The sequence below is a fragment of the Cnephaeus nilssonii genome, assembly GCF_951640355.1.
Source record: "Cnephaeus nilssonii genome assembly, chromosome: 11".
Lineage (NCBI taxonomy): Eukaryota > Metazoa > Chordata > Mammalia > Chiroptera > Vespertilionidae > Cnephaeus > Cnephaeus nilssonii.
Window position 1 is genome coordinate 11,855,967 of NC_137082.1, and position 15,223 is coordinate 11,871,189.

At 48.4% G+C, this 15,223-nt stretch overlaps 1 protein-coding gene across 3 annotated transcripts in view; it reads right to left on the bottom strand.

Annotated features, from left to right (window-relative positions):
- Positions 1–2,024: 2,024 nt before the first annotated feature.
- SLC9A8 (solute carrier family 9 member A8) overlaps positions 2,025–15,223 on the bottom strand; it is a 70,151-nt gene continuing 56,952 nt past the window's right edge. The window contains exons 13-16 of one of the 3 annotated variants that reach the window (XM_079783896.1): positions 12,430–12,541; positions 11,506–11,726; positions 8,955–9,101; positions 2,028–7,965 (exon numbers count right to left, since the gene is read on the bottom strand). In XM_079783896.1, the coding sequence (XP_079640022.1) occupies positions 7,858–7,965; positions 8,955–9,101; positions 11,506–11,726; positions 12,430–12,541 (588 nt within the window). In that variant the 3' untranslated portion in view covers positions 2,028–7,857. Of the gene's footprint in view, positions 7,966–8,954; positions 9,102–11,505; positions 11,727–12,429; positions 12,542–15,223 lie in introns of all 3 variants that reach the window. The other 2 variants (XM_079783894.1, XM_079783895.1) reach the window with 2 other exon arrangements.

The window sequence follows — 15,223 nt, forward strand, 5'->3', positions numbered from 1 at the left end:
GTTGACTTTGAGCATGCTCAGATTTGGGTTTGAACCGTTTGGTAAGAATACTTCATAGATGCTGTTTATTTCATCAGGAGGCACATGTTGCCCTATTCTCTCCCTTTGGGATATTAACAGCTTAGACCCATGATTTTATTGGACGTTGCAAAATGGGGATATTCCATTTCTGGTGTTCCTTCTTTGGCAACTAGAATACTATAAAAAGAAACTTCCCTGTGTTGATGTGAATCTACACATGTGATAAAATTGCATAGAACTAAACACATATACACACAGGAGTACATGTAAAACTGGTGTAGTTTGAACAAGGTCTATGGATTGTACCAATGGCAAGTTCCTGATTGTGATATTGTACTGGGGGAAACTGAGTGCAGGGGTCATGGGACCTTTCTGTACTATTTTTTAAAATTTATTTTTTAAGTTAAGGAATCTTCCCTCATTTACTGTTTGACTACCAGTGGTATAGAAAAGGCAGGACAAATGCTTAATTCTTTCTTTTTAGTTCTACTTAGAATAATGAGTTGATGCCTTTGAATCCACCAGGAGTGACTAATTTTTAATTATTATGAACTCATTGATTTCAGGATATTTTGTGTTTCAGTACATTATTATTGTTATTGATACTCAAATTTCCATCCCCCCCCCCCTTTTTTTTGTTAATTCTTACCTGGGGATATTTTTCCATTAATTTTTAGAAAGAATGGAAGGGAGGGGGAGAGACAGAGAGGAACTTCAATGTGAGACACATTGATTGGTATGTGCCCTTGAATGGAAACAAACGCGTGACTCTTTAGTCCACTGAGCCAAACTGGCTAGGGCTCAAATTCCCATCTTTAGCCAGTAGGAACCTCCTCAAGCTGGCTCCGGCATCCTGAGATGACCCTGAAATCTCTGATTGCTTCCTATCTGGTATGAGAGGGTGCTTCAGGTTCATCTTGTACATGTCCTGCCCAAGTCCTGGAATCAGATGTTTCTCCAAAGAGCCCCGAGTCCTTTCACTGTGCAATGACATTTGGAGACCATATTCTGAGCACTCAGGGGGCTGAATGCCACTGGGTTGGTCACTGTTTCTAGGTGGTTTCAATGGGCAGAGGTAGGAATAGGTTGACAATTTAAAAACAACAACATACAAGACCATATTTATACTTTAAATTAGAATTCAGGACCACAGAGTTTTCACTTAACCTCATATGTCTTTTTCTCCCCACGCTAAGAATCCTGGTTCTCAAAGACTCCAGGGAAGCCACTACTAATTTTGATTTTGTCACCAAGGATTAAAGCTAATCCTGATTGATGTGAGGGCATCATGGGCCTGGGATGGCCCTTGGAGTGTCTGTTATTCCCAGAGCTGGGGCAAAGTACTGAAGTCAGACAGCATGAGGAGCATTTGCAAGTTTGCACATATGCTGAATTGGTTGCTCACTGCTCTATTAGGAAATGAAAAATCAGGGACACAGGTGAAGCCAGGGTGGGTGAAATGTGTTTTAAATGCAGTTCCTCACTCCCCGCCTGCCCCTCCCCCCCTGCACCCTAGAGGGCCCAGGGTCCTGATGTTGACCTTTCCAGCCTTTCTTCACACTTCTGCTAAGTTGTCCGCATCCCTGAGCACCACTGTTCCACAGTGTTGTTCTGCATGGTTTTGTATGTACTTCCTATCCTGCATTCTTCCGCAGCTTGCTTTGAGCTGCAGATTGAGTCTGAGATTTATCTGTTAATATATTCATTCTGGTTTTGTACATTTGTCCATCCATTCTTAACTGCTGTATAGTATCCCACTACATTACTGTGTCACAGTTTATCCATTCTCCTAGTGACAATCATTTAGCTTGTGTACAACATCTTGCTATTACAGATATTCTTGTAGGTGTCTCCTAATGCATGAATAGGTAAGAGGCCTGGCCAGTGTGGCTCAGCTGATTGGAGCATCATCCTGTACATGAAAAGGCTGCAGGTTCAATCTCCAGTCAGGGCACATACCCAGGTTGTGGGTTCATTCCCTGATCGGGTTGCATATGGGAGTCAACCAATCGATGCTTCTCTCTCACATCTCCCTTCCTCTGTCTCCCTCTCCCTTCCTCTTTCTCTAAAATCTCTATATATAAAAGCCTTGGTGACTGAACGACCGGTCAACCAGTTGCTATGACGTGCACTGACCACCAGGGACAGACGCTCAACACACAGGATTGGGCTCCCTCCTGTCTGGATCGGGCCTGCGGGGATGGGGCCAAAACTGGCTATCTGACATTCCCCGAGGGGTCCCAGATTGCGAGAGGGTGCAGACCAGGCCGAGGGACCCCACCGGTGCACGAATCCATGCACCAGGCCTGTAGTCAATAATGAAAAAAAAAGTGCTGGCTGGTTTGGCTCAGTGGATAGAGTGTTGTCCTACAGACTTAAGTGTCCTGGGTTCGATTCCAGTCAAGGGCATGTACCTTGGTTGCAGGCTTGATCTCTGCCCCGGTCAGGGCGCATATTGGAGGCAACCAATCAATGTGTCTCTCTCACATCTATGCTTCTGTCGCTTTGTCTCCCCCTCCCTTCCACTCTCTCTAAGAATCAAAGGAAAAATATCCTAGGGTGAGAATTAGCAACAACAAAAAATAAAGAGAAAAAGAATTTCTCTAGGGTAGGCCAGGGGTAGGTAAACTTTTGTAAATGACCAGATAGTGAATATTTTCAGCTTTGTGAACTAAGAGGGAAAAAAAAGTAGGTACTTAAATAATTAGAGAAAACAAGTTTTAAAAAATTCAAAACTTTATTTATGGACATTGAAATTTGAATTTCATATAAATTTCATGTCATGAAATATTATCCTTTTTTTGAAAAAATTTTTCAAACCATTTGAAACTGCTGCGTCAAAGCATGGGATACTTCCAGGCTTTTGATAGGTGTCCCCACATCGTCCTCCAAAAAGATTGAACCAGCTGGCCCTCCCACCAGCAAGTAAGAGTTCACTTTGCCACAATGTAAACCAACCACATTTTTGTGGCCCTCTTTTTTTTTTTTTTTTTTGGTAAGCAAAGCCCTATTTTCTTCCCCATTTGCATCAGGGCATCATCTGAAAACTGCCTGTGTGCAGAGGGCTGCTGGTCCCTTCTGTCCCCAGGACCAGGCTGATGCTAAAGTCCCCAGGTCCCCCATCACTGACCCATCTTCCTCTCCACAATCTGAAGCCCATTAAGAAGAGCAGCAAATCATTTCTCAGGAACCAGGACCTAACAAATGCCCCTCACAGCTTACATGGGGGACGGCAAAAGAATAAGCCTGACCTTCCAAGTTGTCCTTAAAATAAATAAATCCTTCATTTTGACAAAGAAAATTGCTTTAAAAAAATTACAAGATTCTGCCCTGGCTGGGTGGCTCAGTTGGTTGGAGCATCGTCCCAGGTTGTGGATTTGATCCCTAGTCAGGGCACGTACAGGAGTCAACAAATGAATACATGAATGGGTGGAACAACAGATCAGTCTTTCTTTCAAAATAAAAACAAAAACCCCACATGCTTCTGATTCACCTTGAGGACAAATCAAGCTTTGCAGGAGCTGTATTTGGAGAAAACGTTAAAGCCTTTGATAAACCAGAAACCTCACAGCTGTCCAGCAAGTAAGGAGACTTCCCTGGCTGTGCCCCGTTCCTTAGAGCAGGGCTGGGACTGTGGGAAGTGAGCACCAGGAATATGCTAACAGGCTCTTCCATGTGGCTGAAGGCCCACAGGTGACCTGCATATCCCCATCATCCCCACAACCGCCCTCAAGCACTCAGCTCGCTCTCACCCTGACTTCAGGCAGGTCCTGCAGAGTGACCTGGGAGAACACCAACTCCCGTTAAGAAAGGCTAAGTTGTTTTTTTCCGTCTGGGATAATGCTGGCTGGGGTGGGAAAGGATGAAAAACAGGATGGGCCAGTGAGATAACTGGATCAGAGGAAATTAGAAAGTCTTTCTTCTTTTGACACATGGCCAGTGAAGTCCCTGAATATCCAACTCCAGCCCTAGCCAGTGCGGCTCCATTGGTTGGAATGTTGTCCCGTGCACCAAAGGTCTCAGGTTTAATTCTCTCCCTCTCCCTCTCGCTTCCACTTTCTCTAGGATTAAAGAAAAACATATATTTGGGTGAGGATTAAAAAAAAAATCTTAGCCGAAACCGGTTTGGCTCAGTGGATAGAGCGTCAGCCTGCGGACTCAAGGGTCCCGGGTTCGATTCTGGTCAAGGGCATGTACCTTGGTTGCGGGCACATCCCCAGTAGGGGGTGTGCAGGAGGCAGCTGATCGATGTTTCTAACTCTCTATCCCTCTCTCTTCCTCTCTGTAAAAAATCAATAAAATATATTTTTTTAAAAAAATCTTAACTCCATTTGTGTGAGAAATGGCAGGAGCCTAAATGGAAGGGGGAGTGGCTACTTTTCCCCTTTAGGCCTTTACTCTGACGGTGGTGTTTTCATTGAAAACATATGGCCTGGGGCCTCGGGAACTGGGCTCCTGGTTGAACAACTTCTTAATGATTCTGGCTGCTATATCAGGAACATTTCAGATTTGATTTTCCACTTAACAACCAGCAGGAGAAACAGGTGCCTGCATTCTAAAGGGAATGGGGGAAGGATCTCTTTTTTTATTTTTTTCATTTAAAGTTCTAGTCAATGGCAGAGCATTGCTGCTGAGAGATTCCTTCTCACACTTGAATCAGGGATCAGTTCTAAGAACAGATCCACCCCAAGCCAGGCCTGCAACTTGATGGCCATGACTTGGCTGAGAAGCTGGCCACCACCCTGCCCACCCTGACTCTCCCACCAAAGCAGAAGTGGGATCCTGTCCGTGGCTATCCCACTGAGGACTTTGCCAAATGTGTGGGAACTTGTGGGAATGTGGAACTGAGACCTTATAGGCCAAGTCTTGCTGATGGGCATATCTGATGTGGGTTTTAAGGAGAGAAGGATTCCCACTCACCAATCTTTCTGCATTCCACTCACACAAAGGAATCTGCAGGCAAATCACGGCCTGTCTGGGCTGACTTGGGGGAGTGGGGCTGCCAACATTCTGGGTCAGGCCTTGCCCCTTGGCCTCACAACAACCAGGGCTTGGTCAACATTCCCACTGTGAAAAGAGGTGGCTGGCTTGGGGGTGGGAGGTCTCAGTTTTGCCTCTATGCCGAGTGTCTGAGCATCAGACTATGGAACTGAGCCACCTTCTGCCAGCCCAAGCTTGATCTCTGGAGACCTAGGAAAAGCCAGTTCCTTTCCCCAGCTCCACAGGGCAGGCATGTCTTCTGAATTTTCTGGCTAAACGGCCAGCTTTCCCAAAGGCACTCACTGACTTCACAGCCTTTACCTCACTCTAAAGTTTACCTTCTCTACATGCTATATATAGCTCTCCTGTCCATGGCCTAGACCTAAAAGAAAATAAATATGCAAGAAGTCAATGTTATGCTGGATTTTTAAAATCTAGGCATTTATTACACCAAATAATATAATTATTAGATACGCTAAAGGTAGTAGACAAAAGCAATTTTTTATTCTCAGGCAAATACATTAGAAAAACCCACCAGAAAATGCCTCTCTATGGGCGTCTGCCTGTTCCAAAGATGACCAGCCAGCCAGCCAGACTGCTGAGGAACAGAGGAGGCCCACAGGAGATCCAGACCAGCGCTGGACCTGCCAGGAAAGGTGCCCTATACCCCATAGCCCAGCCTTGGGGACCTTCCACCAAGTCCCCCACATACTTCTCTACCACAGTGTCATTTTCAGGTCTCAGCTAAAAGTGGGAGCCAGGCAGGACCCGGTGGCAAGAAGCAGTCTGAATCGAAAAGAACCTGTTTTCATTGCTTACTCTATAAAAAAATGTTATGTTCCTGGCAAGATATTGAGTTTGCAATGCAACTTCCACCTCTGAGATCAGACCCTGAGTTTTAGGGCAGGAAGTAAATTACTTGTGAGTTGGGAAATGAGAGAACAGTATGATCCCTGCCTATCCCCCCACCTCATGTGGACTAAGGTCTCTCCCTCTTTGACCTCTTCTCTTTCTTTTCCACTAAAAGGAAATAAGAAAATTATGCACATATTACTCTTCCAGTGGGAGTATCAGGTGGAGTAAAAGAATCCTGTTTGGCTCAAATTATTGGGTTAAAGGGGGAAATTACAAAAACAAAGATGATCGTATTTTAGCTCTATAAAGTACAAATTTACTTTTCATGCATAAAAAGACACCGCGTGCTTCCTGCCTGACTGGCCTTACAACTTACACTTCTGGGGAAAGGGAAGGCATTAGGCAAGGGGCCTGGCCTTGTGGGCTGGACATGAGTCCTGAAGGGTCCCAAGGTCAGTCCTTCCTGACATCCAGAGTCATGCTGCCTGAGGCAGAAGAGATGGACACATATTTGCTGCCAGCCAGGGCCCATGCTGGCCCACTGGGTCCCCACAGAGAACCAAGCACATGCACATGATGCATTAAATCAACCAGAGGGTGCTAAGTCCTAGCTCCAGCTGGGACCCTGAGCCACACGTGGGAATGCCAAAACAGCCCATAGATGGGCAATGGCAAGCAGGTACGAGGCTTGTTAAATTAGGGCAGGTGAGGCGAGGATGTGAGAGTCACTAACTCCACATCATCTGGACATGATTGGCAGCTCCTTGCCCTCAGAGGCCCGGGGCCAGGCCCATGAAGTCAGGGTGGGTGTGTATGAGAGAGAGTATAAGCACTCTGTGACAGAATGGGAGGAACAGGTCCTGGGGTCCCAGTGGCTGCTAGGGATTTTAGGTGGGGATCGGATGCATGTGAATGCAGGCCACTGGGGAGGGGGTGGCAGGCGCTGGCCCGTCTCCATGCTTGGGCGAACTGGGACCCTGGCATGGAGGACAAGTGGGACCCCAAACAGTAGAGACTTGGGAAGAGGAAATGCTGATTAGCTGTGAAGGTGGCAGCAAGTAAACGGTGGGCAGACCCCATGGAGCCCAAGAAAAGGGGCCTCTGGACACACAAGGACACTGAGTAGGGAATCAAGGTGAGGGAGGTGACTGCTAGGCTCTCACCACTTTGTTCAAGTGCATGAATTTAAATTCAGAAGTTGCTGGCCTGATTAAGCACTGTACCGCTAGATTTGTCCTATAGAGGGCGCTCTGACACCAGAAAATAGGCTCACTCACCCCAAAACCAGGGATGCGGCTTCCAAAGGGGCTCCAAAGAAAGGCCTGGGCCTACGTGCTGGTTACCAGTGTAAACATTCACAGTATTTCCAGAGAAGGCAGTGGCTGCCTGTCACCCAGGGAGACAGCCTTCGAGGTGCCAGTCAGAGGTAAAGAAGAAAAAGGTCAGTTTTTCTTTCTCAGGGTGTGCAAGCAACATCACAAAGGGGAGTGTGAGGTTTTCAAGGTTTCTGGGCCTGCCACGTAGGTCAGAACTGCTGATGCTGAGGCCCAAGGCACCTTGATGATGATAAGGAAACTGGCAGCTGGCTCCTCACCCTGCCCGTCCCTAGGGTCATGATGATGGCGTTAGCTGGGAATGGCTAACCAGCGTTCCCCCGAGGACACCCAGTCACAGCAGCTTCCACAACAGGATTTCTCCTCCCAGGCACCTGGGCTGGACAGATGACTGTTTGCCTTGGCTGCAGAAGCAAAAGGAAACATTTACCTGCACAGGTTTCCATCTAATCTGCAGGCTGGGAGTGACGCTGTGAGCAGAGGTCTGGCTGGGTGAGGAGTGGGAGATGACATGTTTCAGAAGCCAGCTGGCCTGGATGGTCCGGGTAAAGAAGGCAGCACCTTGGCTTCACCCTGCTTTCATCTTCCTGAAGAGGCTGCCAAATGCACGCACCTCAGGGGCCCTTGCTGGGTGTCCATCCCGGAGACGTGGGGAGGCCCTGCTCGGTCACAGCAGCTCCTGCTCCTCGTCCTCAGAGCCAGAGGGGCCCTGGCGCACCTCCTCGTACCACTTGTTGGTGAGGGTTTTCATCTGGATGCGCCCGTGGTGGAGGTCCTGAGGCAGAATACAAGCAACCCAGTGGGTCAGGGTCAAGGAAAGGAGAGGAGCTGCTTTGTACCTCGTGTGTGTGTGTGTGTGTGTGTGTGTGTGTGTGTGTGTGTGTGTAAGGGAGGAGGGGATAGGAGGCAGGGTACAGAGCCATAAGCAATTTCAAAGTGTTAAGTAACTGAGCTGGGGTTCTTCTTTGTGGGGGTGGAGGTAACAGGAGGTGTCACTCAGAAACAGGAGGAGCAGGAGGCAGGATGGCATGATGTTAAAGAACAGTGGCTCTGGAATCAGACACACTCGGGCTCTACTCCCAGCTTTGCCTTGCACTGGTTGCATGACCTCAGGGGGCTACCTTACCTCTCTGGGCCTCAGCTTCCCCAGCTGTCAAGTGAGATAACAGCTGCATCTGCTGCATGGGTTGTTGGGAGAATGAACCGAAGCAATCGTGAACACCATTTGGTGTGGCACCTGGCTGGTATTAAGAGCTTACGTATAGCATCGTGACTGTCAGAGGAGGGAAATGGGGCTCAGAGACAAAGGGGGGCTACAGCCAGGAGAACCACACCCCAAAGGCCTGCATGGGGCTGGATGACTGGTTCAGCAAAGTAGGTTCAAGCTGGTCCCCATTAGACTGCCTGTCACCCAGAGACTGGCAGTGCTGAAAGGATGGAACAAGAGCTTGAGCCTTGGGACATTGCCTGCGGCCCTGGCACATCTGAAATTCCTCAGCTCAGATTCAGTAGCTGATCAAAGTCCCGAGTCTTATCATCCAGGAAAAGCAAACTGTGTTAGCAAGTCTATTATTAAACGAGCACTAAATCCGGTAGCAAAGGAAAAACAGCAGATGGGATCCTGGGAAGGAGAGCCAAGTGGGAGGAGGCAGCCTGGCTGCCTCTCCCCAACACAGCATGTGGGCCTGCCCTGTCCCCCACTCTTGGCCTCTGAGGGAGGAAGGCAAGGGACCCCTGGCCATGTGGCCCTGGCCTGTGTCCCACCTCCTGGGTCAGCCGCCGTGTGAAGAAGGGGTTCAGGTACTTGACATCCAACCACAGGAAGCCTTTGAGGTCCTGCCGCCGGATGTAGTGGGCTTCGTACTCCTCCTCGGTGAGCTCCGACAAGTGCTCCGACTCCACTGTGTTGCCCTGAGGGGGAAGGAAGGCAGCTGAGGGTCGGTGGATGGGCTGACATCTTCCTGGAAGCCCCACACCACCCAGCCTGCCTAGCACCCCTTCACCCCTGTCCACCAGTGTCCCCAACCCTAACTGCACTTTCTAATCAATGCAGTGTGTCTGTGGGTAGCAAAGGGCTTCCTGGGAGCCTGTAGGGAGGTAGGGAGGTTTGTAAAAACATGATGGATACCCAGGAATAAATCAGAATTGTGAATACATCCGAAGTTCTGGGCTGGGGCTGGGCTTGGTTTGTGAGCTTCTGGATTTTAATGTGCAGATCAATGCCAGGGAGGGTAGGGGAGGGTAGTGGGAAGACAGGAGACATACAGACACAATCCCAGAGGGAACCAGAGAGGAATGAAGAGAATGACTACACATGGCACAGAGCAGGTCTGGAAGGCAAGTAGGTCTCAGGTTCACTGATCTACTCAGCCCTGCTCCAGGCCTCTGCAGAGCCGACCACACGGGTTGTGAACAGTGTTTGCTACTTTGCTAGAGGAGCTACTTTCCAGCCACAGTCAGCTAACTGGGCCTCCACTGGGGAGCCCTGGCATCTGGTGCAGGTTTGAAGGGCTTGAGAATCCACAAAATGCTGGGCCCACTTGCAGAGCTGATTTAGGAAGTCTGGGATGGGGCCCAAGAATCTGTATTCCTAACAAGTCCCCAGTGCTGCTGCTGGTCCAGGAGCCCCACCTTGGGGACCATTGGTGGAGACTGGCAGTGAAGAGTGCAGACTCTGGAGTCTGTGTGACCTTGGCTGTGTGATTTGGCCTCTGTGTGCCTCAGTGCTCTCATCTGCAACATGGGCATAATGAGAGCCTCTGCTTCCTGCTGGTCTGGGTGACCTGAGACAGTTAAGGAGCCTCATGCACAGTGCCAGTGCCACAGGACATTCCTTGAACAGCATGTGCTTCCTCTGAGCAAACATCCTGCTTCTACTAGAGCCCAGGGTGGTAGATTCACCAAGTGTGGCTGTAGGATCAGCACCTGGCAACCTGTTAGAAATGCAAATTCTTTCTAGCCCCACCCAGACCTGTTGGACCCTGGAGCCCTTCACCAATTCTGACCCCACTGAAAGGTCTCAGAACCTACACTAAAACTTTTATTAAAAGCAAAGTTTGGCCCTGGCTGGATGGCTCAGTTGGTTGGAGCATCGTCCCATATACCAAAAAAGGTTGCGGGTTTGATCCCAGGTTAGGTTAAGTATGGGAGGCAACCGATTGATGTTTCTCTCACATTGATGACTCTCTCTCTCTCTCTCTCTCTCTCTCTCTCTCTCTCTCTCTCTCTCTCTCTCTCTCTCTCTCTCTCTCTCCCTTTCCCTCTCTCCCTCTCTCCCTCTCTCCCTCCCACCCCCCTCTCTTCCTTCCTCCCTAAAATCAATAAACATATCCTCGGGTGAGGATTAAAAAACAACAACAAAGTTGGTGAGTCGGGGTGGGGGAGAAAGACCACTGAGAGGAGGAAGGTTGAGCAGCCCAGTGTGAGGTCATCTGAAAGTTCCTTTCCTGCAGCACAGAGACTAGAGGCCAAGATCTGCCCAGACCTGGACTTTCAGAGGGAGAAGTGGGCACATCCCCTTTCCCTGTCTCCTGGTTGAGGATTGCTGTGCCATCCAAGACTAATTCAAGTGACTGATGGCCTCGAATAAGGCAACTAGAAAAAGATGCATTTCTGGAAATTCGTTTGGGGGAATGGTGGGTGCACAGAGGTGGGAGGAGAGACTAGGGCGGCCTTTGCTCCTGTCAGAGTCTGGCTCAGCACATGGGGCCTGAGCAGGACACAGGGCAGGGAAGGCATGACCACAGCTGACTTGGGAGGGGCGGCCCACAGGCAGGAGCAGCTGCCAGGCAGGAGGGTGGCTTGGAGGAACAGAGGTGGGCAGTGGTATGGGGGCCTCAGGTTCACTGCAGCTGGGCCCTGGGCACCTCGGCCCCAATCAGGCCCTTGTCTGGCCTCAGTGGAAGACACCTCTCTCATACCCTCAAAGCCACTGTAAGCACCTTCCTCCACTCAGGCCCCAACAGGAGGCATTCAGTAGACATTGGGGAATGATAGGATTTTGAAACCTTCCAGTCCTGGGCCCTGATGGGGTGGGTGGTTGCTGGCAGGGGAGGAGTGTTGCTGGGAGAGTCTGATACAGGTCCACCCCCCTGACCTCCATGGCTGTACCAGGCCACGAGGCTGGCAGATAAACTACCACCAAGAGCCACACTTCAGAACTTTAGTTCACCCCCTTGTCAGGTTGGGCAACTGCATGTACATGGGGTGTGTGTGTGTAGGTGCTGAGCATTCTCAAATTGTTCTCATTTTCCCATTTCCTGGCAGTCAGTGGGGACCAACCCTCTGCCCTGCTCTGGGCCCACCAAGCACTAACCATCTTCTCTGTCTTGCTGAGGTTGACATCCTTCTTGCTCCGGCGACGCGCCTTGGCGTCCTCGATGTCCATGAGGCGGATGAGGGGCATGGTGCTGCCGCCCAGCAACAGGATGGTGAAGAGCACGATGATGATGGTGGTGGTGCCAATGAGCTGCCGCTTCTCCATGGGCTCCAGGTCCAGGTGCAGGCTCAGGGCATAGGGGATGGCACCCCGCAAGCCTAGGGGGACAGTGAAGGGAGTAAGAGGACAGATGGAAGGAGGAGGAGAGGCAGCGGCATCCTGACCCCGTTCTCAGAGGACCTGGGACAGCCCAGGGTCATGGGCAGTCACACATCCTAACAGCTGCCCTGGAGAGCAACAACTCATCCTGTGAGGCTCTGGGGTGTGAGAAAGCAGGCCACAGAGAAGGGGGCCCACTTCACAGGGGGCTTGAGCAGATCAAATGAGGTGTCCTGTCCAGGCTATGAAGCACCGTGTGTGTGTGTGTGTGTGTGTGTGTGTGTGTGTGTGTGTGTGTGTGTATCAAGCCCAACACTCACATTTTATAAATACACCAGGTCGTGTAGACCAAACCCTCCCTGTGTGTGAGCCAGGCCTGTGCTAAGTGCTCTGCCTGCATGATCTCATTTGCTGTTCCCAGGAAACCCTGTAAAGCAGGTCCTATTATTCTACAGATGAGGAACCGAGACTGAGAGAACAGTGTCCTCCCAGGGCCACACAGCTTGACAGGCAACAGCACATGCAATTTGTCCGGTGCCTCCCAAGTAGCTCCTGGCAGCACTGATAGCCTGGGAACCTATATTATTTTTGGCTTGTGAAACACATTTGTTTTCAAAGGGCTCTAGCCCATGTACCCTCTGCATGGTGTGTGCCTTTGTAAGAGGTATCTTCCCTCCACTGTTCATTCAAGATTAGACTTACCACTAAACCACATGATGAACATCATCTTCGGTGTGATTTTATGATCACGGAAGAAATTCAGAAGGTAGGAAAGAGGGAAAATATTCACTGCTCTGCCAAACAGTACAAGCACCTGTTAATAGCAACAAACCAAGTCTTAGATGGAAACCTCTGGTTCTTTAAGCTGAAGCTTGTTGAGGCTGACACAGGCCTTGTAGCACACCCACTATAAATAGGGCATTCCCCTCAGTTATAAAAGGCGTGAATAACACAGTGCTAGTCAGAAACCCGGCTGGGGTTGCCTGGTTTCTGTGTCTGGGAAATGCTTTTTACGTCACATCTCAGTAGTCAGAAAGAGAGGACATCAGCGATGGCTTTAGTAATGACAGCAGAACAGGACCGAATACCAAGAGGCCATGCAGAAGTACCCAGAAATTATTTAATTTAAGGGCAATCTAACTCCTCCAAAGGTGCTCCACCATGGGACAGGGCTGTGCTAATCACTCCCAGTGGGCTAGCTCTGGAGGCACGAACAGGTGTTCCTGCCTCTCCCATGGGGGCCCTACTCCTCAGAGAAGGGAGGAAAGACTGAGAAGGGCCAACCTATACACATAAACGTTATTCCCTGAGCAAAAGGAACACACAGGTCGATTCACTGTGTAAAAGATCACACAACCCAGCTACTTGCCATGGCTTTGGGTTCCTAACCATTTCCAAAGGCATGTTGGTCTTAACAAAATACAGCTTTATGTAAAGTTTAAATCTTATCTAAGTGGATACTTAGAGCTACTTATTAACTTACCTCCATTTTTTAATCTTGAAAAGGATAATGTACACACGCACATTCTGTAGGCTCTAAGTTTATCCTTTTAACCAGCACGGATTGAGTGTGCTTTGGAGTGTGCATGCCTTGGATGGTCAAGTTAATAATGGCTCCCAATCATCTAACATTTATATGTCAGACAATGTGCTAAGCATTTTATATGCATTATCTTGTTAAATTTAGATCCCTGCAATGGTCTTATAAAGTAGGTATTTCTGTCTCCATTTTGGAGACAAGGGAACAGAGACAAAGAGAGGTTAAGTAACTGGCCCAAGCTGACCCCGGCAGGAAGTGGTGGAGCCAAGTCTCAAATCTGGTTCTGTCCCCAAAACCCATGCCCTTGACCACTGAGCCAGTGTAAAGTAATCCATTCGAAAAGCACAGGCTGCCCCCAGGAGGGGCAGGGCCAGCCTATGTGCTCAGAGAAAACCAAGTCACCACCCCAGGCATCTTCTCATTCTCCTTTTCCTCCCAACCCATGGCTGACACAGTCACCTCCCTGTGTCACCCACTGGAATCCAACCTCCCAATCTGACACTTGCATTTCAGGTTTCACCAAAGGTGGCCCCGTTTACCCAGAGACCACACTAAAGACTATTATACTTTCTGAAAAGACTTGCTTCTGTCCTCTTGTCCTGAAACTGGAGTTTGGAGAACAGATAACAGTGACAAAAGCCACACGCTCTTGCCGACGGAGGTGAAAGCACCCAGGTCTCAAGGAGAAACATCTCTTTTCTGAGGGCTCCTTATCTTCTCTGTGTCTCAGTGTCCCCACAGGCCAAACAGGTAGACCTCCCTGGTTTGCACATGGTAGATGACTGTGCAAAATAAAAACTTTGACTCTCAATAGCTATGCTTTATTAAGTGGAGCTGGTAATAATAGTTAACTGAAGATGAATTATAATAATTCAACAATAATAACGTATACTTCTTAAGTGCCTTAAAATAACATAGGATCTAAAGGGACACAAAGATCAAATTAGGGATTGGAGTCTGAATCAGCTGGAGGGCCTCTGGGAGATGAGCTCACTCTGAGGGAAGAGACACAAAGAGGAACACAGACAAGCAACCTGGGGACACCAGGCTAAATGCCCAGACTGTTAGAAGCCACTCATGTCACTTTGATCAGATGCCTGAGAGAGTTGGACCTTTCTTTTATTTTCTAAATGTTTTTACTGATTTTAGAAAGAGAAAGAAAGGGAGAGGGAGATGAGAGAGAAACATCAATCGGCTGCTTCCTGCATTTTCCCTACTGGGGATCGAGCCTCCAATAGGGGCATGTGCCCTGACCAGGAATCAAACCAATGACTTCTTGGTGTATGGGATGATACTGGCCAGAGCTGGACCGTTCTTTTAAATGCTAAACTTTTATTTTTCCCACAAGGACTTGATTCTTCTACAAATGATTAATCTTCTACTTTCCTTTTTTAGAGATGTATTTTAATGTGTCTCCTACTGCCACCCCCCAGTCCAACTATAACAATTTCCCAAACCTTCTTGATAGTAAGAATCACCTGGGATGAGTACCCTGGATGAATCTTCAGGGGAACTAAGGGCCTAGTAATCTTTACACAATGCAAAAGGTCAAGCTTATGAATGGACATCTGAAGAGAACTACAGTAAGAAATATACACATTATAAATTATCCAGAAAGCATAGAAAAGAAAAAAAATCATCCTCAGATCTACAAGCACTGGGAACATTTGGTGAAATTTTCTTTTTCTATGCATAATGTTTTTACATGGTTATGCTCAATTACATATTCAATTTTGAAATCTGCTTTTACCACCGAACATAAAAACACATACAATGTGCTTTTAAAAGAAGACTATATCATTTAAGGCCATTTAAAATTTAAAAAGAAGCAAAAATCCTTTTCCGGGGATATGCATTCACTTAATTCCACCCCTTTATTGTATGTTTGTGATTTTGTAACAACAACAAAAAAACTTAAACATAAGAGGGTCTATGTAGCTGTTGACTTTGAACAGT